This window comes from Oryctolagus cuniculus, chromosome 16, assembly GCF_051225735.1.
Source record: "Oryctolagus cuniculus isolate XC-2025 breed Fujian yellow rabbit chromosome 16, ASM5122573v1, whole genome shotgun sequence".
NCBI lineage: Eukaryota > Metazoa > Chordata > Mammalia > Lagomorpha > Leporidae > Oryctolagus > Oryctolagus cuniculus.
In genome coordinates, this window is record NC_142882.1 from 55,897,308 (window position 1) to 55,923,645 (window position 26,338).

The 26,338-nt window shown below is 51.4% G+C and overlaps 2 protein-coding genes across 7 annotated transcripts in view; one reads left to right on the forward strand and one right to left on the reverse strand.

The window, feature by feature from the left end:
- Positions 1-5,340, forward strand: part of TAX1BP1 (Tax1 binding protein 1) — an 89,037-nt gene extending 83,697 nt beyond the window's left edge. For all 3 annotated transcript variants that reach the window (XM_051853244.3, XM_008261562.5, XM_051853246.3), the window contains 2 exons: positions 3,761-3,843; positions 4,738-5,340. In XM_051853244.3, coding sequence (XP_051709204.3) covers positions 3,761-3,843; positions 4,738-4,939 — 285 coding nt within the window. In that variant the 3' untranslated portion in view covers positions 4,940-5,340. The remainder of the gene's footprint in view (positions 1-3,760; positions 3,844-4,737) is intronic.
- Positions 5,341-6,132: 792 nt separating this feature from the next.
- The window catches only part of JAZF1 (JAZF zinc finger 1), a 334,186-nt gene continuing 313,980 nt past the window's right edge, over positions 6,133-26,338 (reverse strand). For all 4 annotated transcript variants that reach the window (XM_089316035.1, XM_089316037.1, XM_089316038.1 and 1 more), the window contains 2 exons: positions 14,867-15,036; positions 6,133-8,502 (listed from right to left, as the gene is read on the reverse strand). In XM_089316035.1, the coding sequence (XP_089172161.1) occupies positions 8,326-8,502; positions 14,867-15,036 (347 nt within the window). In that variant the 3' untranslated portion in view covers positions 6,133-8,325. The remainder of the gene's footprint in view (positions 8,503-14,866; positions 15,037-26,338) is intronic.

The following is a 26,338-nucleotide window of genomic DNA, read 5'->3' on the forward strand; positions in this document are numbered from 1 at the left end:
CAGGACTTGAACTGGCACACATATGAGATGCCTGCATTGCTGGTTGTGGCTTAACCAGTTATGCTACAACACAGGGCCTGTAAATGTATTCTTGAATGAAGATTTGCTAGATCATTTGACATAATAGTATCATGAGAGACTTTATTATATAAATGGGCTATTTAAAGGATTTATTGCATGTTTTATGGATTTGAACTATTCTGATTAGGTGATTTCATGATCATTTATTTTTCATAACATATATAATTCTACTTGAGTTTCTTTTCTCTTTTACTAGGTAATAGGTGGTAGAACCTAACAAATAATAGGACTATCACTGCCAAGTTGTATGTGGCTTAGCAAGCATAAATTTTTACTGTTTCCCCTGCTCCAAGTACTTAATGAACATTATCTAATTGGTTGTTTGAGTCTGACATTTTAGCCTGTAGCAAACTCTACTTTTAGCAAATTCATGGAAGCAGAAGCTGATATAAGGAAACTTGGAGATTTTTTTATTTCATTATGTCTTTGGCCTCTAAGGAACATTTTAATTCTATTTTACGTTTCGGCTATCCAAAATTCTTAAAAGTATAATTTTATCAAGACCTGGCTTTTTAATTTTTTCTCATTATTCAGTATTTCAAAATTTAAAAATTTTTGAATAGGAAAATTTTGATCATTATCACTGTTACATAATTTGTCATTTTGAGTATTTCAGACATTGTTGCTGGAAGGCGTAGTCTGGGAGTTTGGGTAACCTGGTACAGAATCAGATTGTCTTGTGTCACACCCAGTGCTGAGCTCTCGAGTCAGCTGTGAGCACTGTGACAGCTTCTGTCCCGTATCCACACACTGAAAAGCTGTCTGGATTTTAAGTACTTGAAGAGTTCATCTTTGAAATGTGTCAAGGACTTCTGTGTTATCTCCCAACTTCTCAGTCCCCCATTAGGTTTTTTTTTTTTTTTAAAGATTTTTAAAGATTTATTTATTTATATGAAAGAGTTACAAAGAGAGAGAGAGAGGTCTTCATCCGCTGGTTTACTCCCCAATTGACTGCTACGGCCGGAGCTGCGATTTTCTGAAGCCAGGAGTCAGGAGCTTCTTCCGGGTCTCCCACATGGGTGCAGGGGCCCAAGGACTTGAGCCATCTTCCACTGCATTCCCAGGCCATAGCAGAGAGCTAGAGCAGCCAGGACTCAAACCAGAGCCCATATGGGATGCCGGCACTTCAGGCTGCTGCTCTACCTGCTATGCCACAGTGCCGGCTCCTCCCCCCCCCCCCCCCCTTAAGATTTACTTTATTTGAGAGAGTTACAGATCAAGGTAGAACCAGAGAGAAAAAGATCTTCCATCTGCTGGTTCACTCCACAAATGGGCTGATTCAGAGCCAGGAGTTTCTTCCAGGTCTCCCACGTGGGTGCAGGGGCCCAAGGACTTAGGCTGTCTTTAAGTGCTTTCCTAGGCCATAGCAGAGAGCTGGATCAGAAGAGGAGCAGCTGGGACTCGAACTGGTGACCATATGGGATGCCAGCGCTGCAGGCCAGGGCGTTAACCTGCTACGCCACAGCACCAGCCCCATCTCTTCTTTTTCAAGAGAAAATTGACAGTGATACCTTAGTCCCTCCCCGACACCCACCCACTCACCCAAAATCAAACCCATCTTGATTTGTTGTTGGATTACTTGGTATACTCTTTTGGTATCTCTGCCCATGACCCAGATGACTACTGCATTAATAGCAGCTCTGGGGTGAGCCCAAGCACCCACCATCATCAGGGTTTTCATCACTGCCTGCTGTTCTCATGTGCTGTTACTTCATGACATGAAAGTAGCTAATAACTGCCCTGAGACGAAAATAAAGGGCCAATTTTGATGATGTGGCTGCCTTTGGCATTAAATGAGATTGTTTGGCTGTGGATGTAACTTGTACAGATTTCTTAAGAATTGCCCACCAGAATGCAGGTACAGGAATCTAAATCACTGTTTTCTGATTAAAACTCAGATCCCCAGCTTTTTAGAAGTCTCACTTGACGACCTGTTAGTCAGATATTCAATTTTGAGCTTTATTCTACAACAGGGTTTTGAAGCTTGTGGTTTGGTGCATTGCTTTGCTTTAACATGTTTTATTTGTGATTGTGTAGTAGAGGTATCTTGTCAAAGGGACTTTATTGCAAATTATAGCTGAGAATAATTGGAATAACTGCAACCTTAAGATGTCTGTGGAAGCCGTCACTCAGTGTATGGAATGATAAAAACTCAGTTACTTACACATAGAGGTTTGAAAAGTATTCCACTCAGTACTTTTTTTTTTTTTTTTTTTTTTTTTTTTGACAGGCAGAGTGGACAGTGAGAGAGAGACAGAGAGAAAGGTCTTTGCCGTTGGTTCACCCTCCAATGGCCGCCACGGCCGGCGCGCTGCGGCCGGCGCACCGCGCTGATCCGATGGCAGGAGCCAGGAGCCAGGTGCTTTTCCTGGTCTCCCATGGGGTGCAGGGCCCAAGCACCTGGGCCATCCTCCACTGCACTCCCGGGCCACAGCAGAGGGCTGGCCTGGAAGAGGGGCAACCGGGACAGAATCCGGCGCCCCGACTGGGACTAGAACCCGGAGTGCCGGCGCCGCTAGGCGGAGGATTAGCCTAGTGAGCCGTGGCGCCGGCTTCCACTCAGTACTTTTTATAGTCATCTGTCCTTATCCAAGTTTTTGCTTTTCATAGTGTTTTTTTTTTTTTTTTGAAAGAATTAGGTAGAGACAGAGAGGTCTTTTTTTTTAAAAAAAATTTTTTCATTTGACAGGTAGAGTTATAGACAGTGAGAGAGAGAGAGAAAGGTCTTCCTTCTGTTGGTTCACCTCCCAAATGGCCGCTACGGCTGGTGCTGCACCAATCCGAAGCCAGGAGCCAGGTGCTTCCTCCTGGTCTCCTATGCGGGTGCAGGGGCTCAAGCACTTGGGCCATCCTCCACTGCCTTCCCGGGCCACAGCAGAGAGCTGGACTGGAAGAGGAGCAATCGGGACTAGAACCCAGAGCCCACATGGGATGCCGGCGCCTCAGGTGGAGGATTAACCAAGTGAGCCATGGAGCTGGCCCCTGCTTTCCATAGTTTCATAACTCTGTTAGCCAAAGCTTGAAAATATTGAAGATTCCAGAAATGATTCCTACGTTTTAGTTTGCATGCTGTTCTGAAGAGTGTGATGAAACCTTATCCATCGTATCCACACTGTGTGTGACCCATGATTGTTGCACTAATGCAGTGCTTGTGTTCAAGGAACCCTTATTTACCGAGTAACAGCCCTAAAGAGCCACAGGAGTGATTCTGGCAGTCCAGACATGCAAAAGAGAAGCTGCCAAGTGCTTCCTTGAGTGAAAAGGTGAAGGTACCGAAAGATACTTTGACACCTCTAGAACACTAGACATTTACGTACACTTCTTTATAGTACATTAAAATCGTTCCGCTTTATTATTAGGTATGGTTAATCTCTTTCTCTGCCTGTTTTATAAATTTTATCCTTGGTATGTATGTATAAGAAAAATCATAGCAGTTTTCCAAAAATCTTGGAATATATCCCCTGTGAATAAGGTGGGGGGCTCCTGTATTTCATATGGTCAGAGTCTTGGTTTGGCCTAGAGAAATACTCTGTAAAACTCATTTTCAAACATGTCTGTGTGAAAGTTTAATTAAATAATAGAAAGTATCTTTAATTGTAATCTTTCTTAAGGGATTGAATTAAGGAATCTGTGTTTGGTTTCACTTTTCTCAAAAGTTGCAAAATTGTTCTTTGCCTAGGAAGATGAGAATACGCCCAGTGCTCCTGATCCTTCAAGTCAGCATGTACGTGGGCACGCAGCGGGCTTTTGTTTTGATTCCAGGTAATTTTTTTTTTTCCTTTGTAGAATTTAAATAGTTTATATAGGCTAATGGCTGTCAAAGTGTGGTTCTTGGTCCTTTTTTTAAAATATTGATTTATTTATTTTGAAAGTCAGAGTTACAGAGAGGGGGAGAGGCAGAGACAGAGAGAGAAGTCTTCCATCCACTGGTTCTCTCCCCAGTTGTCCACAAAGGCCAGAGCTGCACCAGTCTGAAGCCAGGAGCGTCTTCTGGGTCTCCCACATGGGTGCAGGGGCCGAAGCACTTAGGCCATCTTCTATTGCTTTCCCAGGCCATAGCAGAGAGCTGGATGGGAAGTAGAGCAGCTGGGTCTTGAACTGGCTCCCATATGGGATGCCGGGACTGCAGGCAGCAGCTTTGCCCGCTGTGCCACAGTGCCAGCCCCCTGGTCCTTGTTACAAGCTGCAAATCCTTAGGGCCCAATCAGCTGAACCAGAAGGTCCGGATAAAGTGCCCAGAAGTGTGTGTAGCAGGCCTCTGGCTGATTCCGATGCCTGCTGCCATTGGAGAGTGTGTACCATGGAAACTTGCAGCTGTCAGGCCATGGGGCGCTGCAGGGGAACTGTGAGCTGCAGGCCTCCTCTCAGCTCCACAAGGAGTGCTGCTTTTAGTTAGGGACTGAGTTTTCGGCACTAAGACTTGTTTCACATAATGCAGTTGGATTTGGGGGTTTTTCCATGAAGAAAAGGATTTTGTTAATGTAGTAAAACTGAATTTAGAGGTTTTACAAATGGGGAGCACAATTATCTATTGCAAGCAGGGTGGTTTCTGGAATACTTTCATGGTAGATTGTTTAGTATGAATATGTGCTAACAATAAGTATAACCTTGTCATATATCACTGTTATATATAATTTTCATTTTCCTTTCTTCAAGCTTTGATGTTCATAAGAAGTGCCCCCTCTGTGAATTAATGTTCCCTCCCAACTATGATCAGAGCAAATTTGAAGAGCATGTTGAAAGTCACTGGAAAGTGTGCCCAATGTGCAGCGAGCAGTTCCCTCCCGACTACGACCAGCAGGGGTTTGAAAGGCATGTTCAGACTCATTTTGATCAGAATGTTCTAAATTTTGATTAGAAACACTTTATTATGAGTTAACAGTTTAGAAATTGAAAAAAAAATCACCTCAAGTAATAGACCACTAGGGAGACCACATACGCTCTGCTGTACTTTTCTGACCAAGAGCTACTTTAAGTTTGGTGATATTAGTGTCAGGGTCAATCTTTGGCTTATCAGTAAACTTAATTTTAACCTCTGTTAATCTTACCTGCTTTAAGAAAACAAGTTCTTGTGTGTTTATATATTTATTCCCATTTGCAAAATTGTATGAGTAAAGAATACAGGAATTCTTTTAATGTTATTGCACTGAAAAATGTTACTAGTAAGCTAGATTATTTAGAAGAATATTTACAAGTTTGTCGGCCTTGTTGATTGAGCATGACTACTGAATATTATGTAATAAAGAGCATTGATCATAAGTTCTGTGAAGTAATTCTTTGTAATTCAGCCCATGAAATGACAGTCTTAAGTGGAACTGCATGTGGAATGAGATGACATACTTGCAGATATCCTTTTATATATGAAATGTTGGTTTTAGGAATTACTGGAAAGCGTATTTTACTAATTTTATGACAATCATCTGAATGATTTTTAAATCATCTTGAAGTTGTATTTAATACTTAACAGGAAAATGGAACAAGATGTGTAAGTATAATTGTTTTTATTGTTATTAATATAACATTGGTGTTGGCATAAAATAACATTGGTGTTGGCATAAAATGACATAATGTGTATCAGTATCTTTTTCACATTTTCCTGGTGAGAATATAAATAACGTTTAGGAAATGATTAAAAATACAGTGGGTAAACTCAGCCTGTTTCTCTAGTGACCTGTTTGCTGTACAGCACTGAGAGGTTTGCTGTTCCGCACGCCGAGCCGTTAGTAATACACACTGTGCTGACCTGAAGTACCCTTTCAGTATGACAGTACTGTCATCAGTGAAATGAGACTATTCATCCTAGTAACGTAGAATTTATTTTAAAAAGCAGTTTTTGGCTCCAAGCTTTTGATAGATAATTTGTTATTGATAAAAAAGTAAGGCAGTTTAATACACACACACACATATATATAAAGGAATAAAGTCCTCTAAATGTTGCAAAACAATAGGAAGCTAAGAGAAAAAGGCACTGAATGTGGATATATTGGTTCCTACTGTGAACCAACACTGGTTTGCATAATAGCCACAAATGAAAACAAAGAACCATGTATATTTTGGGTCAGAGGCAGTTTATTTTAAATGTGATTTTGTTTACATTTATAAGCAGCTTTTCTTGACAGGAATTTTGATTAAGTTGCCTTCAGTTCTAAAACCTCTGTTGCTTTCAAACTTAATGTGCTCTGTCCCCAACAAAACATACGAAAATATAATTTAAAGCACAGTTGTCACAGACACAGTACAATACATTCACTATACACGGTATAACAAAATATTCCCATCCTTACCTGTTTAGTAATACTGTCACAATGAATAAGGAAATACAAATTGGAATTTGTTTTATCATTGAACGAAATTGAACATGCACAATGACTACTTTATGACTGTTTAGCTGTTTGAACTATTGATCCAGCCTGCAGGTTTTTGCACTAGAAGGAGCAAAGCTAAAAGAAAATTGCTGGCCTATAAACCTTTTTTTATTTTTTTTTTATTTTTGGTCAATTATAGGTAGATATGAACCAGCCAAGTAGGGCCTTCTTATGCACCAACTAGTTGCTTCTCTGTCTGGATCACCCTTTTAAACAAACAGGATAGCACTATGTTCAGGACCAAGACCACTCTTAGAAATTTGAGGAAATTTTTAGAGGGCAGTGTCTTTATAAATACTTTAAAATCCCTCATTATGAGGGATTCAAAACATACGAATATAGAAGCTTACTCATCTGGTTAGTAGAGATGTCATCTCAAAAATGAAAAGCTGAGGAGGGACCCCTGCTTGCCAGCGATGTGTAGAACTTTCCGTCCAATGGGAACATGGGAAGAAAGTGGTAAGCAAGGCGAGACTGCTTTTCAGCCATTTTGTGGGTGGTTCGCTGTCTCAAGCAATTTTTATTGCATAAGTAGGCAACTGGTAAACTCTCTTAAGGAATAGCACTTGGGAGAAAACACTCAAGGCATGATGGTACTGTCGGTGAGAAAAACTTCAGGAATGGTCCAGATGTAGGTTACTCTAACAGGTCATATTAGTCACTCTTTTCTTTGACCACCTGCTGCAAGAAGCACTTAATTGTCAGTAAGGCTCATTTTCATATTTCAGCAAAATGTTTTATAAAGCTAAACAGACATCTCCAACGAGGATGCAGACACGTACAATGTGATGGGAAAAGTGCCTTGAAAGAAAGTCTCGACACAGTGAGTGTGAGGAAGAGGCACCAGGGCCGTAACAGAAACGCGCCTCTGCAACGTGCTTAGAATTCTGATTTGCAACCCACAGGTTTGTTTGGGGCAGGGGTTGCAAGAATTGGCAACACATAAACAGTAAACTGTTGGCAATCGAGAACTACAAAGTGCTTTAAAACTTCACCTGGAGATGAAGATGTCACTACATTTCACACACAAAATTTGCACTTACGTATTTCAAAGTGTTCACGCTAACAGATTTCAGGGAAAAGTATTTCACTAAACTGGTATCTTGGTCCGCAGATCACAATAGGCATCAGTTGAATCTCTCGCACCCAGCAGGCACTCGAATGTGTGTTAATGAGTGAACTGAACAGACTATCTGATAAGAAAGAAAAATGCCATATTATAACACTAAAATTATTGGTATGTCAGATGGCAAGATTTTCAGCTTTGAAAGGGCAAAAGGATTTGCAAGATAATATAAAACACAAAGCACACTTTTTATGTATGTTATTTAAATATGAAAATATTTTTAGCATATGTTAAACATTCTTATTTATATTTCCATGACCTAAAGTCTTTCTACTCACAAATACTAACTGCATTATGTAAGGCATGGTAACCAGCTTGATAATGAAGGTATTGTTTTGGTTTTGAACATACGTGAGTTGATGTGTTGAAAAACTTCAATCACATTACAATCTTGGGGAAAAAAATCTACGTGCCAGCCCCTCCTCCCCCCAGTCGACACCACTGCAGTACAACTGAACAATATGCAACATGCCCTCCGTTTTATTTTGTTTTGGGGGAAATGTGCTGAAGAACCTGGAGCTTGTTTGTTTAGCACCTTACATCAAAGTAATGAAAGTGGGTAGATGATTCCATGTGCAAATGTACAAAATCATTAACGCTACAAAGATACATCATTCCAAAATTACAGAAAAGGTTTAAAGCATGCATTTAATTCTTTAAAGGGTTGCTGAGTGCTTCCCCTGAAAAAAGGTGGCTGTTTTCAAAATCAGCAACTGCTGGTGAGGATTTCTTGGCACAGTTACAACCAGCGGGTTATTGCTGCATCTTCCTGATAATCTCGGCCGACACTGGGGGGTGGAAGTTGATTGTGTGGTGCCGCAGGCCCTGAGCTGTCTTGTAACTCTTCCCGCATCGACATTTGAATGGTTTGCGGACACGAATCTGTGTTCTGTGACCGTTCTTAGCGTGGTACTTTATGCCATTCACATTCTACGGAGAAGACAAAAATAGCACCCATTAGATAGTCACAGAATGGCTGTCACATGGGGAACATACGGGTCCAGTTGCAATTAGCTCCCGGATGGCAGCTGTTTGGAGAGCAGGCTTTGGCCTGGAGTCCAGTGGTGACCCTTCAAGGTGCCTCGTTTGTTAATTGTGGATGGAACAGGTGGGTTATATGGCTAACAGGGATTGCCTCAGTCACTTTGAAAAAGTACTGGTTTCTCCAAAGTTTACCTGAGGCAGAGTTTTACCTGAAGTAGAGACAGGAAGAAAAATAAGCCCGTTTGTTCCCTCTGCCTGGAGCTGTGCTGCCTCTGTGAAGAGAGTTAAGTGAGCCATCCTGTAAAAATATCCCCAGTATGCCCAACAGAGTTCTCCACAAAGAGAACCACGGGCAGGCGTGGTGCAGCCGGGGAAGCCGCGGCTCAGGACGCCCAGTCCCCGTCGGCATGCTGCGGAAGTCCCAGCTCTGCTTCTGGGCCACCTCGCTGCTAATGCGTCCTGGGAGGCAGCAGTGTTGGCCCAAGTGCTTGGGCCCCTGCACGCACCTGAGAGACCTGGATGGAGTTCCTGGCTCCTGACTTCACCCTGGCTGTTGTGGGCATTTGGGGAGTGAACCAGAGGATTGAAGATCTCTCTCAGCATTAAAAGGAAAACCACAGGTTTTGGCAAATCAGAGAGACTTGTATGAATTTTGGATTTGGAAACTCAGTTTGCCTCCTGCTTCTAGAAAACATCCTAGCTCCCTCCCACACCTGGCTGGCGCTCAGGCTCATTTTTGTGCCTTAAGGCAGTGTCTCAGGTCACCTGGAGCTGCTGGCCCCGCCCCAGGATGGTGTGCACCAGCACCTGTGTACAGTCTAGCCCTGCCGTCACTGATGTACTGCAGTCCAAACACAGATCTTAACAGAATTTAGGTTATTTTATATAATCTTGGCAACAAAGGGCTAAGAGCATTTCTTAACATCCAGATGTTGAGAATCGGGACGCTAAGGTTATCAGAATGCTTGCTGGGTTTCTGTTAGTTGGGTTTGCCTGGTCACTGGCATATTCTATGTAAGACTCCATTTCTGTATCCACACTCTACAAGTTACACGGTTAATACTGCTCATCCCAATCGAATGCTGGGGCGAGACCTGAGCACAGGGCTTGACTTCCAAGTCAGCTAGTGCTAGATTACATAGCCCAGGAACAGAGGGCCTGAGGCTGAAGTTGAGTACGAGTTAGTGTTTCCTAAAATCGACTACACCCAGGCCTGCTGGGGTCAGCCCCACACCTCAGGATTCCAAGTCTTCCCACTCTATGAAGATAGAGTGCCCTTAACCAGCTCCAGGAAACGGGCTGTTTCTCTGTTCCCTGAATAGCACAATGCCTGGCACGTAGCGGCTCAGTGCCTATCTCTGAGCGAATGAATGTGTTACAAGACTGTTTCCCACCCCACGTCCCATGGGAGATGCTGAGACAGTTGCAATAAAAATGGAAGTATTCAGTTAGTTAGCACTGTTGCGTTTTCCTCGCAGATTTGCAGGGCACTCTGATGTTTAGAAAGTCATATGCAGAGATCCCTGCTTGACCTTGTGGAACAGAGATGCCAAATAGCCCCAGCCGGCTGTGCTCAGTCTTCCGGCCGCCCGTTGCATTGAGGCAGGACAGACCTCTGCTGTGAACACCTGGCCTGGGCCCTGGGCCCCCTCTTAGCAATCCTCTCATGCAGAGCCAGGGAGAACCTTAACCAGTACTTGGCTAAAGCCACGCTGGGGGAACAGCACTTGTTGGGACAGGACACAACCCACGAGGGGATGGAGAGCTAGGCCCTACCACCCCCTACAGCTCCCGCCATCGCAGCTGACGCCCAGGCCCACGAGTGAAGAGGCCAGCTGTACATCCACCCAGCTGAACCTCCCAAACGGCAGATGGAGGCGAGACCCCAGGCAGTGCCCAGAACTGTGGATAATGGCCATCCTACACCGCATCTGTGTGTGCGAGAGAGAACGAAAGAATGAGACTTTGAGGACTGGCACAAAGACTCCCAAATGCTAGAAGTGTACATTTTTTGGCCTGCTCACCAATGATCCACTTCACAGCTCAACAAGTAGCCCTGGAGCACCTGCTAGGACCCTATCCTGTGGAAGAAGGGTTCCTAGGACATCTCACGTCCTTGTTTTGACAGGGAGCCTGTCCAAGGATACATCGCTGAAAATCTGGCGACCTCTGTGTCCAGCGCCACACACACCTTGTTGGAAAGTAGAGGAAACGAGAAACAGAAGCCCCAACCAAGAAGCAAAAAGGCACAGCAACACCAGCAGCGGCCGGGTCGCTTCTCCCTCCAGCCTGAGTGTTTTAAAGAATAGCGAGGGCAGGTTTGTAAGCAGACTTCGCTGCAGCCGCGGGAAGCCAGTCCACGGTGAGATGGATGCCAAGCCAGAGCGGAGGCGACGGCAGCAGGCTCGGAAGTACACACTGTGTGTGTGGCTGGGCCACAGGAACCTGCCAGCCGGCTCCTCTTTCTCTGTCGCACTGATTTAAAGTGTTCACCAGGGTCAATGGGAGAGAGAGCAAGCGAGTGAGCACCCAGCCCGGGTCATTCCCCAAATGCCAGGAGCCAGGAACTCAGTCAAGGTGTCCCTCAAGGGTGGCCGCAACACAACCGCTTGGGCCATCACTGCTCCCTCCAGGGTGCACATCTGCCAGAAGCAGGAATTGGGAGCCGGAGCCAGGTCTCGAACTGGGGAACCCTGATGTGGGCATCCTAAGCAGCGTGTGAACCACAAGGCCAGATGCTCACCCAGTAACGCTCTGGAAGCCCTGGATGTTCTGTGCCCCCTGCCGTCCTGAAAGCAGGTGTCCCTGGCGACCCCCTCCCCAGCCAAGGGCTTCTGCTGGGGCCCTTGTGCCCATCTACCGGACCGGCTGCTGCTCCCCCCAGAGCCATGGCTGGGGGCCGCGCCGGGGTGGCTGCCTGTTCTGTCTGCTTTTCTCAAAGATACCAAAGGTCTTTGATTCTCACTGCTGGGACACAGACACCATCAAAGGAGAAAAGCTCCCAGCATGTGCCCCTAGCAGGGATTAGGAAGGGGGCAGGGTCTGCACTCTCTGGCCCAGAAGTGAGGAAAAAGCCAGGAGCCTCCCAGGAGGCGGTGGATGGGTGACCCCGGATCCCAAGGGAGGAAGCAAGGAAGGGGTGGGCGGCCCCGCCCCTGTCCTCAGAGCATCCACCACGTGCCAGACCCATGGAGAGGAGCGGGTGCTGCGAGGTGCTGGGGCAGCCGGCGCCCCCGTGGCCAGTGTCCGCCAGCAGCGGCACCACGTGGCACTGGGGAGGTCAGAGGTGAGAGCAGAGCAGCTTCAGTCTGTGAGGGCTTCGGGAGGAGGTGGCACTGATGGGGATGGAGAGGAGGAGGAGGAGAGGTGGGGAGCAAACAGGTGCTTTGCCGGGAGTCTCACTGAGCAGATGGCCACTGAGAAGCAGCAGGCCCACGACCCTCTGCCCGCCCTCTCTCACCTGAAAACAGGACACAGATGCACAAGCACAAAAGCTGTCCCCCCGGGAGGACACGGGGTGACTGCTGGGGCAACTTGAGACTCAGACCCTCCGGCGTCCGCATGAGCAACTGGCCTTTCTGCCCGCTGCCCTCGGGGCTCCCTTCACCGGTCACCTTCTGCAGACCGGCTGCCCTGTGCTGAAGACGCCGCCCAAGCCTGAGCTCAGGGCCTCGACAGCTCCGTGCTGGGCCTCTCCCGCATATCTGCAGGACGCGCTTGGCAGTGAACTTGCACCTTTCTCTTCTTAATTAACCCGTCTTTTGTTACAACTCAGCCCTGCTGAGGGCTGCAGAGCAAAGTCCTCTTCCCCTACAGAGGGGAGAGGGCTTCCTAGGCAAAGGGATTAACATGGGGGAGCGTGTGGAGACAGCTCCACGGCCACGTCCCTGTCCCGTCCCGTCCTCTCCCAGTGCGCGGTAAATGCCAGCGAGACGGGGAGCACAGCGGATTCTCAGTCCACCCGGAGACCTGCTGGATAGAGACCCCTGCGGTCTCCCTGAGCCCAAGGCGTCCTCGCCTGTCCTTTATCAAAGAGAACAGAGGGAGTGGCACAGCTGGCCCTACAAGGGTCTCCCCACTGCACACAGGAGTTACGGCTTCTTGAAGAGAAAACCCCGTTGGCCAGTGTCGTCCCAAGGGGCTTGTGCAGGGGAATTCCAGGTCCGGGGCAGAGGGTGACGACCACGTGCCTGCAGCCTCCAGGCCACCTGGAGCCCACCTGGCCGTCAGAAATTCCCGAGAGAGCACAGGAGCTCAGCTGCACGGACCGATCCCAGGCAGATCGCGAGTGCCACCGACCAACCAGGGGCCTGGACGCGAGCTGCGCACGCGCCTCTCAGCACGCGCCTCTCAGCCCCAGCTGCAGTCTAAGAACCTCCACCCGACCTCGGGAGCCCAGGAACTGGCGATAGCGGCCGGCCCCTGGCTCTGCGCCTCGCAGTCAGTCCCCACTTTGTTTCACCACCCCAAGCCAGTGATTGGCTCAGGTGAGCGGACCCAGGTTTGGGGGTTCCGCAGCAGCGCCTCCAGCTAGTTTGTGGGGGAGGGAGTGTTCCACAGCAGGCGCAGGGAAAGTCTGACTTGCCTTGGCATCTACAAGAGGGCGAAGTGCTGGGTCTGCCCGGCCCCACAGTGTCCCTCTCCTCGCGCCGCGCGGCGAGGAAGGTGAGAGGAGAATGAAAGGGGCGGGGTCCGGCACGGCAGATTCTGCTTGGGAAACCTGCGGCCTGCAGCAGAGCGCCCGGGCTGGAGTTCTGGCTCCGCTGCTTCAGACCCAGCTGCCCGTTCACGCGTCCCTTGGGGTACAGCAGGCGACAGCTCAGGCGCTCAGGTCCCTACCACTCCCAGGGGAGACCTGGATGGGGGTCCTGCCTCTGGCTTCATCCTGGGCAGGCTCCAGCGAATGGGAGCTTGCTGTCCACCTCTGACTCGAATGCATCAAATAAAATGTTAAATAATGAGTAATTAAGCGGAGAGCAGCGCCGCCCCACACAAGAAGCCAGGCAGTGCCACCAGGCTAAGGGCACACAGAAGCCGGCAGCCTCCCGGGTGCAGCGAGAACATTCAGAAAGGTCCCACCAACCTACACGTGGGAAATGCTGGGAGGCCAAGAAAACGGAGGGAAACAGAAACGGCCAGGAGAAGGGATGAGCACTGGGAGCACTGGAAGAATGAAGCGGGGCGGGGGGTGGGCACACAGACTGCCTGGCCCTGCCAGACCGAACAAGGGCGTGGCCTAGTTACCCCCTCCTCCTCGCAAGAGATGGCAGGAAGGCGGCAGAGCTGGCGTCCAGGGCACAGACTTCCTAGCGTGACATGAGAAGGCGACCAAGCTGCCCTGTGGGGACGTGAGCTGGTCCGCCGGTCCCCAAGGTGTTGGGCAGGCGGCGGGGACACCGGACTCAGACGCGCGCACCCCAGCCCCGCGCCGCGCCGGGGCTCTCCCGTCTCCGTCCTGGGCTCTCGCTGTGGGCTCGCTCAGTGAAGAGCGCCGGGGCCTCGCCGAGGACACCGTGGTCCCCCGAGCGGCGAGGCCTCGGCCCACTTACCTTTGCCATCCGTCTGCGTTCCTGCTTTCCTGATGGGAGCAGGCAGAGAAGGCACTGAAGCCGCAGCGACCGCACACGTGCTCGGGCTGATGCGGCTCCCAGGCCGCGGGGCTCTGCGTGCCGCGGTGGCGTGAAGGCCCTGGCCCCATTCCTGCTCCTCCCATTCCCACCTCGCACTTGGATTTGCAAGAGCTGCAAACGCCTTCTGGCAAAGTTCACGATTCCATTCTGTAACACCCCTGGGTGCCCCGCTCCATGCTGGGGTGTCTCCAAGTGTTCCGCCTCCATGAGTTTTCTGAATTGGGGGGGGTGGAATCTGGGCCCAGCTGCCTGCACAGGAGGCTGGAGCTGACTGGCGCGGTTTGGTGACGGGGAGAAAAAAAATTCGAAGCTCCGTTCTGTTCTCTCCGGATCCCCCTCAGGCTTCCGGGTCTCCCAGGGGGGCCAGGGTCTTCCCTGAGCCCCTGCTGAGAAGCCACGGGGCGAGGTGTTGGGCAAATACAGAGGGTGCCGCTCTTGCTATCCCGACCCTCAGGCCCATGCTCCTACGGCTGGATCGAGGCACGTCCCGGGCTCCATCCCCCACCAGTTCTCCTCCCGCCTCCTGCTCAGCCGCAGGTGCACATGAAAGTGCGTGAGGGCCCCGCCCCGCCGCACAGGGCCCTCGCCCCCCACCATCTGTGGAAGCAGGGCCGCACTGCCTCCCCGAGGCCCGCCCGTCCCCCGCGGGGGTGCCCGGTGCCCAGCGCCCCCCTGTGTACCTTGTATCTCTTCTTGCACCCAGGCACCGGGCAGGCGAAGGGCTTCTCTTCGCCTCCGTTCATGCACATGGAGCTGAGGATGGCCTCGGAGCTGATGGCGCTCTCTGTGGTCCAGGACTCGTCGCTGTCTGACTGCTCGTAGTCCACCTCCTCCTCGTCGTACTCGCTGCCTGCGGGAGCACAAGAGCCACGCGGCATTCAGGGGCGGGCAGCTCCGCTCAGGCTGGCCGCCCCGGACACAGTCAGCACCGCTCTGGCTGCCCTGGGCGACTCCAGGCACAGGGACTCCCTGACAGCCCCGGAAGGGAGGAGGGGAACGGCTCCCCCCACATGCATGGCTGAGAGGTGGCAGAGCAAGGGCCTGAACTTGATTCTGTGGCAGTCCAGCTGGGCAGAGGCTTGGAGCAGGCTCTGCGGCAACGCCAGTGAGCACTGGTGGCCATGGCGGCGCCTCCTCTCGCCCCGCGCAGGCACTGCCTGCCGAGCCGGTGGGTGGAATCCAGACCCAGGCCACAGCTCACTGTCCTAGCACGTGACAGCAGCTCCGGGAAGGCAGTGTGTTTTGCACTTAGTAGGTGGTTCCAGCGGGAATGCATTTTTTAGAAAATAAATTTGATCTGGGAAGACCCGGAAGCAATTTGCAGCTGCAAGGAGGTTCCTGGGCTCGCTCGGGAGCGAAGGGCGGAAGTGCCGGGCGCAGAAAGTGAGTGCAGCTCTGGCTCCTGGGCGGCCGAGCCGCGGCTACACACTGGGCCCTGGGCCCCCATGCTTGCTTCCCTCACAGTTACAGGGTGCAGCCGGGGTAGGGGGTCGGTGGTGGGGGTGGGGAAGGTGTTCTCTCCTATTCCGGAAGATCGAGGGCCATGCTGAGAACTGAACTGAAAATCTGCATTGTGGACTTGAGTTTGGGGCAAGGGCCGGAGCGGGGGCGGCTGGCAACCCCTCCCGGTGCTCCCTTAACGAGGCCCGAAGCATCGATCCTGAGCCTTCTGCACAATGCGGCCCTAGAGGACATAATTCCACAGATCATAAACGGCGTACGATAATATGTTGACAAGTCCTAATGCATTTACAAGTCCCGTGGAATAAATAGGAATTATAGCACAACATTAATAAGAATTATATGGCAGCAATTACAGTTGTGAAATTCATCCCCCAGGTGTGAGGCTGGCCGGCCGGGGGTGGGGGGTTGAGGGCTGCCTGGGTGCTCCCCGGGCGCGGTCGGCGACATCAATTATTTCAACACCGACTATTGGCACTTTTATTGGGTTTCAGTTTAATGGGCATTAATAAGATTGTTTGAAGAGCCAGCTGAGCCGGCGAGAGGGCTGCCTGCGCGGGAGGCCGAGTTGAAAGGCTCCGGGGAGGAAGGAAGGGCCCGTGAGTTTATTGAGTGCCTATTATGTTTCAAGCACGTTACACGAATTATCTCATTTAATCCTCCCTGGCGAAACCCTATGAGGTGCGGATTACTGTCACTTTTATACACACAGGAAACAGCCCCGGTGGGGGGTTCGAGCGCGTGTGTGTCCTCAGTCCCCGGGGGACACCGCCTGTCCCAAGCTGCCCTCTCCCGGGAGTCACTGCCTCCCCACTGCTTCCCACGCCGGCCGGCTGTGCGGAGCCCGCTTGTCAGGCGCTCTCGGGCAGTGCAGAATAAAACCATCTGTACGTGGCTGCTGGTACACCCCGCCGTTCTTGGCTACAGCTCCCCCAAAAAGCCAGTGCCAGCCTGGGAACGCTCGTGCAGCCCGGCCTCGGGGGCAGGGCCCGGGGCCGTGGGTCCCCCGCCCTGTCTGTCGGCGGGGAGGTCTCAAAGTCTGCTTTCAAGGCCGGCGCCGCGGCTCACTAGGCTAATCCTCCGCCTTGCGGCGCCGGCACACCGGGTTCTAGTCCCAGTTGGGGCGCCGGATTCTGTCCCGGTTGCGGCGCCGGATTCTGTCCCGGTTGCCCCTCTTCCAGGCCAGCCCTCTGCTGTGGCCCGGGAGTGCAGTGGAGGATGGCCCAGGTGCTTGGGCCCTGCACCCCATGGGAGACCAGGAAAAGCACCTGGCTCCTGGCTCCTGCCATCGGATCAGCGCGGTGCGCCGGCCGCAGCGCGCCGGCCGCGGCGGCCATTGGAGGGTGAACCAACGGCAAAGGAAGACCTTTCTCTCTCTCTCTCTCTCTCACTGTCCACTCTGCCTGTCAAAAAAAAAAAAAAAAAAAAAAAAAAAAAAAAAAAAAAAAAAAAAAAAAGTCTGCTTTCAAGCTGGGCGTGGCTCGAGACACGCACTTTGCAACAGACGCCACGTGCTGCTCTCCTGCAGACTGCTTGCTAGAAAACTAGAAGTGCTATTTTATTTTGCAAAGCTCTTCACCAGGGCTCCAGAAAGCTAGAGTGGCTCATTTACCCATCTAATTGGGCCAATTTGTGAACCTGAAGCCAAGAGGCACACAGCGTTTCCAGCGCAGGGGGCTGGGATCTTCAGGCCGACTGAGGGCTTAACGAAGCTCAGCAGAAGATAAAACTTCAAAACCCGCGGATCAAAAGGAACAGGCCCTCGGGTGGATGCTGGAAACCACATGGCGTCCAGCCCCAGACAGGCAGCAGCGACCACAGAACCTCATCCACGCCTGGGGACAAAGGCACAACGCAGCCCCGTTCTGAGCCCAGGCAGGCACCCCCGCCCTGTCACAGTGCACCCCGAGACCCTAGGTGGCACTCAGCGTCTCCCACGCACGGCACTCAGGCCTGCCCTCCTGTGTTAGCAATGAGAAGGCGCCACAGCCCTGGGCCACATCTCGGTTCTCATTAGGAGACAGCCCGGCTCCTCAGCTTTTCTTTTCTCTTCCCTCAAATGGGTGCGAATCTACGTGTGGCCAGAGCGCTTTGGAGACTAGAATCGTGTGTGTGAAATGCCTGGCACAGGCGGGCTGCCTGTGGTGAGTGCCCAAGAACTGGAAGGCAGGGAAGACTAAAACCAGTAATAACACTGTAGTAACAACAAGAGAGAAAACCAAATAAAAAATCGGGTAGTTCTGAAGGAATGGGAAACCCTTGCTTGACACACAGGAGGGACCCACTGTGAGGACCACTGTGAGGACCCCTGTGAGGCCCCCCCGTGAGACCCCTGTGAGGCCCCCTATGAGACCCCTGTGAGGCCCCTGTGAGGACCCCCTGTGAGGACCCCCTGTGAGACCCCTGTGAGGCCTCCTGTGAGGACCCCCTGTGAGGCCCCGTGAGGACCCCCTGTGAGGACCCCCTGTGAGACCCCTGTGAGACCCCTGTGAGGACCCCCTGTGAGACCCCTGTGAGGACCCCCCTGTGAGGACCCCCTGTGAGGTCCCCTGTGAGGTCCCCTGTGAGGACCCCTGTGAGACCCCTGTGAGGCCCCTGTGAGGACCCCCTGTGAGACCCCTGTGAGACCCCTGTGAGGACCCCCTGTGAGACCCCTGTGAGGACCCCCTGTGAGGACCCCCTGTGAGGTCCCCTGTGAGACCCCTGTGAGGCCCCTGTGAGGACCCCCTGTGAGACCCCCTGTGAGGACCCCCTGTGAGGCCCCCTGTGAGGACCCCCTGTGAGGACCCCGTGACCCCCGTGACCCCCGTGAGCCCCCCCCCCCCGTGAGGCCTGTACACTGCACCCCAAAGGCTGCCCTTTCAACAAGGACAACTGCCAGGGTGCTCAGGGGTTGAATCCCCTCCAGCAGCCAGAGGGCCCTCGCAGGCCCAGGGAGGCTGCGGTGGCTCCTAGGACTCGCTCCGGGACACTGCGTCCCTCCACGGCCCCACTGGCAACGCTTGCCCCTGGTGCTCCGTGGACTGCGTCTGTGGCCAGAGAGACACCTGCTTTCAGGCTCCTGCCAAACTGCTTGGAGCCTGAGAAAGAGCTAACCTGAGAGGCAGGTGCACCCGGAGTGACAGAAATTGCAGGCTACCCTCTCTGCCTCGTTCATTTCCTCCTGTCTTCCAAAGGTGGGGAGAAGAGGGAGGGGGCAGGGGGAGGAGGGAGGGGGAGGGGGAAGGGGAGGAACGTTGGGGGAAGAGGAGAGAGGAGAAAGGGGGAAGGTGGGGGAGAGAGAAAGAGAGAGAGAGGTTTTTCCACCTACTGGTTCACTCCCCGAATGTTTGCAACAGCCAGAGCCGGACTAGGCAAATGTCAGGAGCCAGAAACTCCATCTAATCTCCCACGTGGGTGCCAGGGGCCCAAGTACCCAGGCCATCATCTGCTGCCTCCAAGGGCGCATTAGCAGGAAGCTGGAATGCAGCATGGAGGAGCCGAGACTCGAACCCAGGCACTCTGTGACGGGATGTAGGTATCGCAAGTGGTGGCAGAACTGTTTTGCCAAATGCCAGCCCAGGTTTCCCAACTTTTTGATCCTGCACTTCAGCCAATAAAGTTGTAAGCCATGGTCCTGAGAACATGTGTGTGTGAACATAATAAATGCTATATGTGTATACAGTGACAGCTTGCTCTATAAAACAAACATAAACAAGGAAAAAGGGCGAGGCTGAAGTAAGTATCCATCGCTTACTACATGTGTTAATAATTCTCACGCATGGGGGCAAGGACTTGGGCTCTGCTTCCTACACCCGCCTGGAGCCTGGGCCCTCCAGGCCCGCTGCAGGAGCCCGGGGGCACACCCCAGCCCACAGGGAGGCAGGCCTGACCACACGGCCCAGGCTCCCCAGCAGAGCTTGCCAAACGGTGGCCTCTGCGGCAGGAGGAGAGAGGGCGTCAAGGGAGGTATCACTCAGGAGCAAAGACGAGCAGAGCTCCTGTCTAGACCACCCTGAGTCCAGTGAGCGTGCTGCGCTCCAGGCCAGGAGATGGACAGACAAGGAGGGCGGGAGGGGGAGCTCTTGTTCTGCACCCCCCACTCAACATCCGGAGCCCACAAATACTAATTTCTGCACAACTTTGGGGAACACAAGTGACAGAAAGCATTTCCCTGTGTGGAAGAGGAGCAAAGGGGTGGCACAGCAATTAGGACGCCACCTCTCGTGTCAGAGTCCGGAGTCCCGGCTCCGCTCCACTCTGACTTCCTGCTAGCGTGCACCTGGGGAGGCAGCGATGATGGTTCAAGTACTTGGGTTCCTGCCACCCATGTGGGAGACCTGGATGGGGACCAAGGGTCCTGGCATTGGTCTGATCCGGCCCGAGCCATTGGGGAGTGAACCAGCAGCTGGAAGATTTTCTGTCACTGCCTGTCTTTCAAAGAAGTAATTTCTCCAAAGGAGAAAACTCCACCTCCTTGTTAACATGCCGTGAAAGACTGAAAATTCGAGAGTCATGTATATGCTATTATATTGTGAATGGGTGGGATTTATGTAACAGCAACATTTGAAGATAGTTGTACTTGATAGCCTTTTAAAAATTTTTTTATTTATTTTTATTTTTTGACAGGCAGAGTGGACAGTGAGTGAGAGAGACAGAGAGAAAGGTCTTCCTTTTTTGCCGTTGGTTCGCCCTTCAATGGCCGCCTTGGCCGGCGCCCCGCGCTGATCTGCGCTGATCCGATGGCAGGAGCCAGGTGCTTCTCCTGGTCTCCCATGGGGTGCAGGGCCCAAGGACTTGAGCCATCCTCCACAGCACTCCCTGGCCACAGCAGAGAGCTGGCCTGGAAGAGGGGCAACCAGGACAGAATCCGGTGCCCCGACCGGGACTAGAACCTGGTGTGCCGGTGCCGCAAGGCGGAGGATTAGCCTATTGAGCTGCGGCGCCGGCCTTGATAGCCTCTTAAGGAAGAGTTGCTGCCTGGCTCCTGCCATGGGATCAGCACGGTGCACCAGCCGTGGCGGCCATTGGAGGGTGAACCAACAGCAAAGGAAGACCTTTCTCTCTCTCTCTCTCTCACTGCCCACTCTGCCTGTCAAAAAAAAAAAAAAAAAAAAAAAAAAAAAAAAAAAAGGAAGAGTTGCCTCCAAATTGGAAGCTGGAAAGTCACTGGAATAACTTAAAAAAAAAAAAAGAATGACAATTCATGGCTTTTTAGATTTTTGGTACGTATGTTAAGAATTGTGTACAAATTAAAATGTATGTGCTGATTCTCAACACCGATAAAATCTCAGTTAAGGACAAAAAAAAAAAAGTAGCTGAGGAGTGTGAGTCATGGGAAGAATCCACCCCTTTGGGGCGCAGAGCGGCCTCTCGGGACAGGCGGTGGGTGTGCTCCAAGGCCACCCTTTCGCAAGCCCTGCTGGGGAGCCTGGGCTGTGTGGTCAAGCCTGCAGCTGGAAGGAAGCTACGGACCCCTGAATCCCACGCATCTCGGGGTCTCAGGAATTGGTGAGGGGCTCGTGCTCACACGGGCAGAGCAGCCCGCGCGGGGGCTTCATCCAACATGGCCCTCTCAGCAGGACAAGATGCTGTTGTGTCCTGGGCCTGTCCGTCTTCATCCTGTCCCTTCAGCCCTCCCTCTCCTGGGTGTGAGCCAGTGAGCACAGAGGGAAGGGAGCGACGCTCAGAACACAAGCCTGCCTTGTGCAACTGTGCTTGCAAACTTCTGCAGGAGAGTGCAATTAGGAGAGATGCTTAGTTTGGGAAAAAAAAAATTTCTGAAACCTATGCAAAGCTTTTCCAAGTCTTCTTGTGTGCATGTTTTTCAGGAGCTTTGTGCACTAAATGGGTATTTTAATGCAATTTTTCATGAACGTGTTTACATACCCTTGTACCACCCCTCATCCCTGTACTTTAAGGTCTGGAAGGGCTCAGAAGTGAGTGTTCTCACTGCCAAAGAGACGCCTGAGGAGCTCGATTAGCAAACCCAGAAGCCCACGGGAGTGACTTCTGAGAGCAAAGGCAGCTGTTCAGTAGGTTCAAGAAGCGCCACCCAGTGGTAACTGTGGGTCATACCTCCCCACAGCCTTGCTAACTGTGGAACAAACCACCAAGCTTGTTCACCCTTGCATTTCATTGAATTTTTATTAATAAATATTATTGTATGTATTTAAGTTATTCACCATGAGGTTATAGGATATATTTGGACAGTAAAATGGTTGCTTTAGTGAAGCAAGTAACATACCTGTTAGAGTTACGCATGTGTGTATGTGTGTGGTATGTGTGCCAAGAGCAGCCAAAAATCTACCCATTTCACAGAAATCCTAAATATAGTACAGCTCTCCTGCCAATAAAATGTCTCCTTTGCTGTGCAGAAACCTTCTGGTCTGATGTAGTTCCATTTGCTTATTTTTGCAAATATGGGTGGCAGTGGGCTGCGTCTCGTGCCAGCCATGTGATGGGGCCTTGCCATCCCAGGGCGGCTGCAGTCCAGCCTTTCAAAGAACTACTTGGATTTGTTTAAAGGCTCTTTTAAGTCTATATTTTTAAAGATTTATTTTATTTGAAAGGCAGAGTGACAAAGAGGGACAGGAGGGAGGGAGAGAGGGAGAGAGAATATCTCATCTGCTGGTTCACTCCCCAAAGGGGATCAACGGCTGGGAGTAGGCTAGGAACTCTATGTGGGTGGCAGGTGCCCAAGTATTTGGGCCATGATCTGTTGCCTGCCAAGTGCATTAGCAGGAAGCTGGACTGGGGGCACAGAGTAGTGGAGACTGTAACAGGCACTCCAAACTGGGATACGGGCATCCCATGTGTTGGCTTAACCTGCTGGACCACAATCAGTTTTAAAATGATACTCGCTAGTGGTAGAGTTTCTGCAAGACAATGTGCTTTGCCCCAGCACTGTCGCTCATCTTTCTTGGTTTGCATTTTTCTTTTTCACACCTGCAGCTGCATGATCCTCAGTGGGGGTCTGAGGTGGGGGCAGGAGAGGGGAGCTGAGAGGGGCACCTTTGGGTCACTCTGATCACTCATTTCAGGGTTTCAGTTTGGGAAATGACAGAACGAGTGTGTACGACTCTGCCTCTGACCACAGTGCAACTGTGACAACACCCCGCTTCCCCGGGACTGCCACAGGAGTCCTGTTGGTTGTCGGCAGAGAAGGTGAAAATGAGAGTTCGATTCACAAGTCCCATGAACAAGGAGGAACCCCTTTCCCCATATCCACACCCAAGCACAGGGCCCACCAGCCCGAGCCAGGAGCGCTCCTGATTGCTTCTGCCAAGCTGGCGCTCACTCGCCTGGAATCCAACCTGTCTCTCCTCCTTCCTCCAGCCTCCTCACTCCCTCCATGCGCCTTTGCTGACCTCTTCCCTGCACAGGGCCCACCTGTCGGATTCTCACTCTTTGTATCATAAACGTACGCTAGTGGCACACAGGCAGACATAAATGAGTCACCCTTTACAGAACTCCAGCATGTCATATTCCCTCCTACTCGTAATGCACATCATTACTATTCATGCAAATACGGTAACTGCAGTGACAGCAAACTAAAACCCTCCTGAGTGTCAAGTTCTGGCAAGTGCATTAGCAAAGAGCTGCCCTTCTGCCTTACAGACCTATCATTATACATCAGCTTTCTCCGGCACGGCTCCACCCTGCAGCTCCTAAAGGAACAAGACCGGAAGTGAAGTGGCGGGAAGGAGGGAGAGGGAGAGGGATCTTCCATCAGCCGGTTCACTCCCTGACTGCCTACCACAGTAGAGGCTGTGTCTTGTACTGGCAGGGACCCAAGTACCCAAGGTTATGCACGAGTAGGAAGCTGCGCTGGGGCTCGGACCCAGGCCCTCCAGCATGGGCTGCAGGTCTCCCACGCAGTGGCCAAGTGCTGCGCCGAACGCCTGCCCCAGGACTTCACACTTGCTTGTGCATCTCCGGCCCAGCTGGGGTTTCCCCGACAGGAAGTGGATGCTCTCAGTTATCTTTGAGGATCTCACAAGTGCCCGCACGTACGGAGTCAACGAATTCATGGTTGTGGAATGAATGAGTGAATTCATTTCACAGACTTTACAGGTGAAAGCGGGCCCAAAATTAGACAGCCTCCACTCTTCTCTCTCTACAATCTTCTGAAAAATGTCACTTGCCTGCCTCAAACCATCCAGTGCTTTCGTAAGCAAGGGGCAACCCAGCACTGTACTGCAACTGGACTCCATGTCGCAGATGCCTGGGGCTTTACTCTCTGAAGAATTTAAACGTTTATGTATTTGAAAGACAGAAGAGAGGCCCTACCCGCTGGCTCACTAATGCCTGCAATGGCCAGGGCAGGGCTGCACCAAAGCTGGGGGCTGGGAACTCAGCCCATGTCTCCCTCACGAGTGGCAGGGACCCCCTCACTGGAGCCACTGCCACTGCCTCCTGCGGTCTGTGTTAGCAGGAAGCTGGAGTCAGGAGCCAGAGCCGGGCATTGAACCCAAGCGCTCAGATGTAGCACGGGGGCAGCTCCACTGGCGACTTAAACGCTAGGCCAGACAGCTGTCCCTGAAGGACTATTTTTTTTTTAATAACAAAAACAAAACTTAAGAACTATTTGTATTTGACTTAATGCTTGATTTTTAAATCTATAAATCTAACAAATATTTATAAATATTCAGATACCATTAATATATCAAAATATCTTTAAATGCTCTTATATATTTAAGTATTGATTAAAAACTTAGTCAAATCCTACAGATTATGACAAAGTTATATCAAATTTGCTATTTAAGTACTTAAGCTTTAAAGTATTTTAAAAACAAAGTATCCTAAAGACAAATTAGGGGCCGCTGTCTAGCATGGCAGTGAGGGGTTCTATATCTGAGTGCCTGGGTTCAATACCCCGCTCGGCCTCCTGATCCCAGCTTCCTGCTAACACAGACACTGGGAGGCAGCAGTGACGGCTCAAACAGTTGAGTCCCTACCACATGGGAAAGAACTGGATTGACTTTCTGGGTCCTGGCTTTGGCCCGCTATAGTCCTGGCTGTTGTGGGCCTCTGAGGACCACAGCAGCAGGTGGCAGCTCTCTCTCTGCCTCTTAAAACCATGGAAAACTTCACAACAAAACATCCAAGTCATGCAAATGATCACAATGATTACAAAAACCTCTATTCAACCCACTACTCAAGTCGGCTCTAGGAATCTGATTTGCTATTTCATTATTTCCATTCCGAGCTTTGACAAGAATCTGGCGAGACCTGAGAGAGAGGGGCGCTGCTCTAGTGCAGCAAGGGTGGAAGTCAGCGTTCCTCACTGGCTGAGTCTCGCTCAGGACAAGCCGGAGAAGAGCATCCCAGAGCACCGTGAAGGGCTGGCTCCTTAATGGGACCTTTGACGCTCAAGTGTCTCTTGCTGACTGACCGCCCTCAGTGTGATCACCAGGGTCATCTAAGACGGCACTTGCCCAGGGACCAGGCTCTGCTCGGCACGGCCAGCTCACTCTCGGGGCACACAGCTGTCCCCGGTCTCTCAGCCCAGTCTCGGGTCCTCGTTCCACCTGTTGAGACCAAGAGTGCTGGTTTTCCTTCCTCCTCTTGGCCCAGTTCCTTCTTTTCCTGGAACTGTGGGGGCTTCCTCACAGTTGCCCGACTATCTGGCTAAAGGAGTTGGAGAAATCAGAGCCTACGTTTTACACACATAACCGCGCCCCACCTATGCCAACATAGCCCACACAGCCACACTGTCACTGTTCTCACATCATAACCACCATGGGGCTCGCCCGATGTAAGCCTCCCCTGCTTGGGTACCGTTTCAGACCCATGCATTTTTCACGGCATCAGTTAATTACCGATTGGTTACCAGTCTCTGTCACACTTCTCCATCCTCTGATTATCTTGGCCTCCTGCAGCGGCCTCCTTTTCTCTTTCACTTTTTTTTTTTTTAACTGTAAATGTTCCTCTAATCACAGTTCTAACTGTGCACAGTGCAAAGTCAGATAGTTCTGTGAGGCTTCCGATGAGGAGAGCAGTGCTGCTCCCTGCGGTAACACATGCCTGTCCGCGGCCAGCGCGTAAGCTCCCCATGGCTAGGAGATGCACCTGCTGCTACTCTGGGAAGTTGGGTTTGGGTCTCTGCTGGTGGCTGTCAGGGTTGGGTAAGAATTCCCACCTCCTGCATCCTCCATCATTGGCATCAAGATGATGGCACCCAGCGTGTCTGCATTTCACTTTCCTTGGAGTCAGTCAACACCATTTCCACAGCCCATGTCCTGGTCCCTTTGGATTCAAATGTCACTGTGTCACAGCTCCTGGGCTAACCCTCTGACCTTACTACCTCCCCTCCCCCAACCTCACATCAACAGCCTCACCGGAGCACCTGACACATGGCTGGGGTGGCTGGGCTCGGCTTGCTGGGAGCCAGGCACGGTTCTCGGCACCGGTCAGCCAAGAGCTCACTTAAATCACACAGTTTCATTCCACATAAACTGGAGGGTCACGGAGGCACATTGACCTGCCTGAGGTCACAGAGCTCTTCTGCCGCAGAGTCCCAGCCTGGCCACGTGGCTCAGAGCCCGCACTCCGCATGGCTCAACGCATGGCCTGCTGAGCTCCCCCCAAAATCCTCACCACGTTTGAGTGCACCAGGTGTCCTGGGTCCCTCACCCCTCCTCATCTCTCACGCCCTGCTGCCCTGGGGGACATCCCATCTTCCTCCACCCTCCTGCCTTCACCCGACC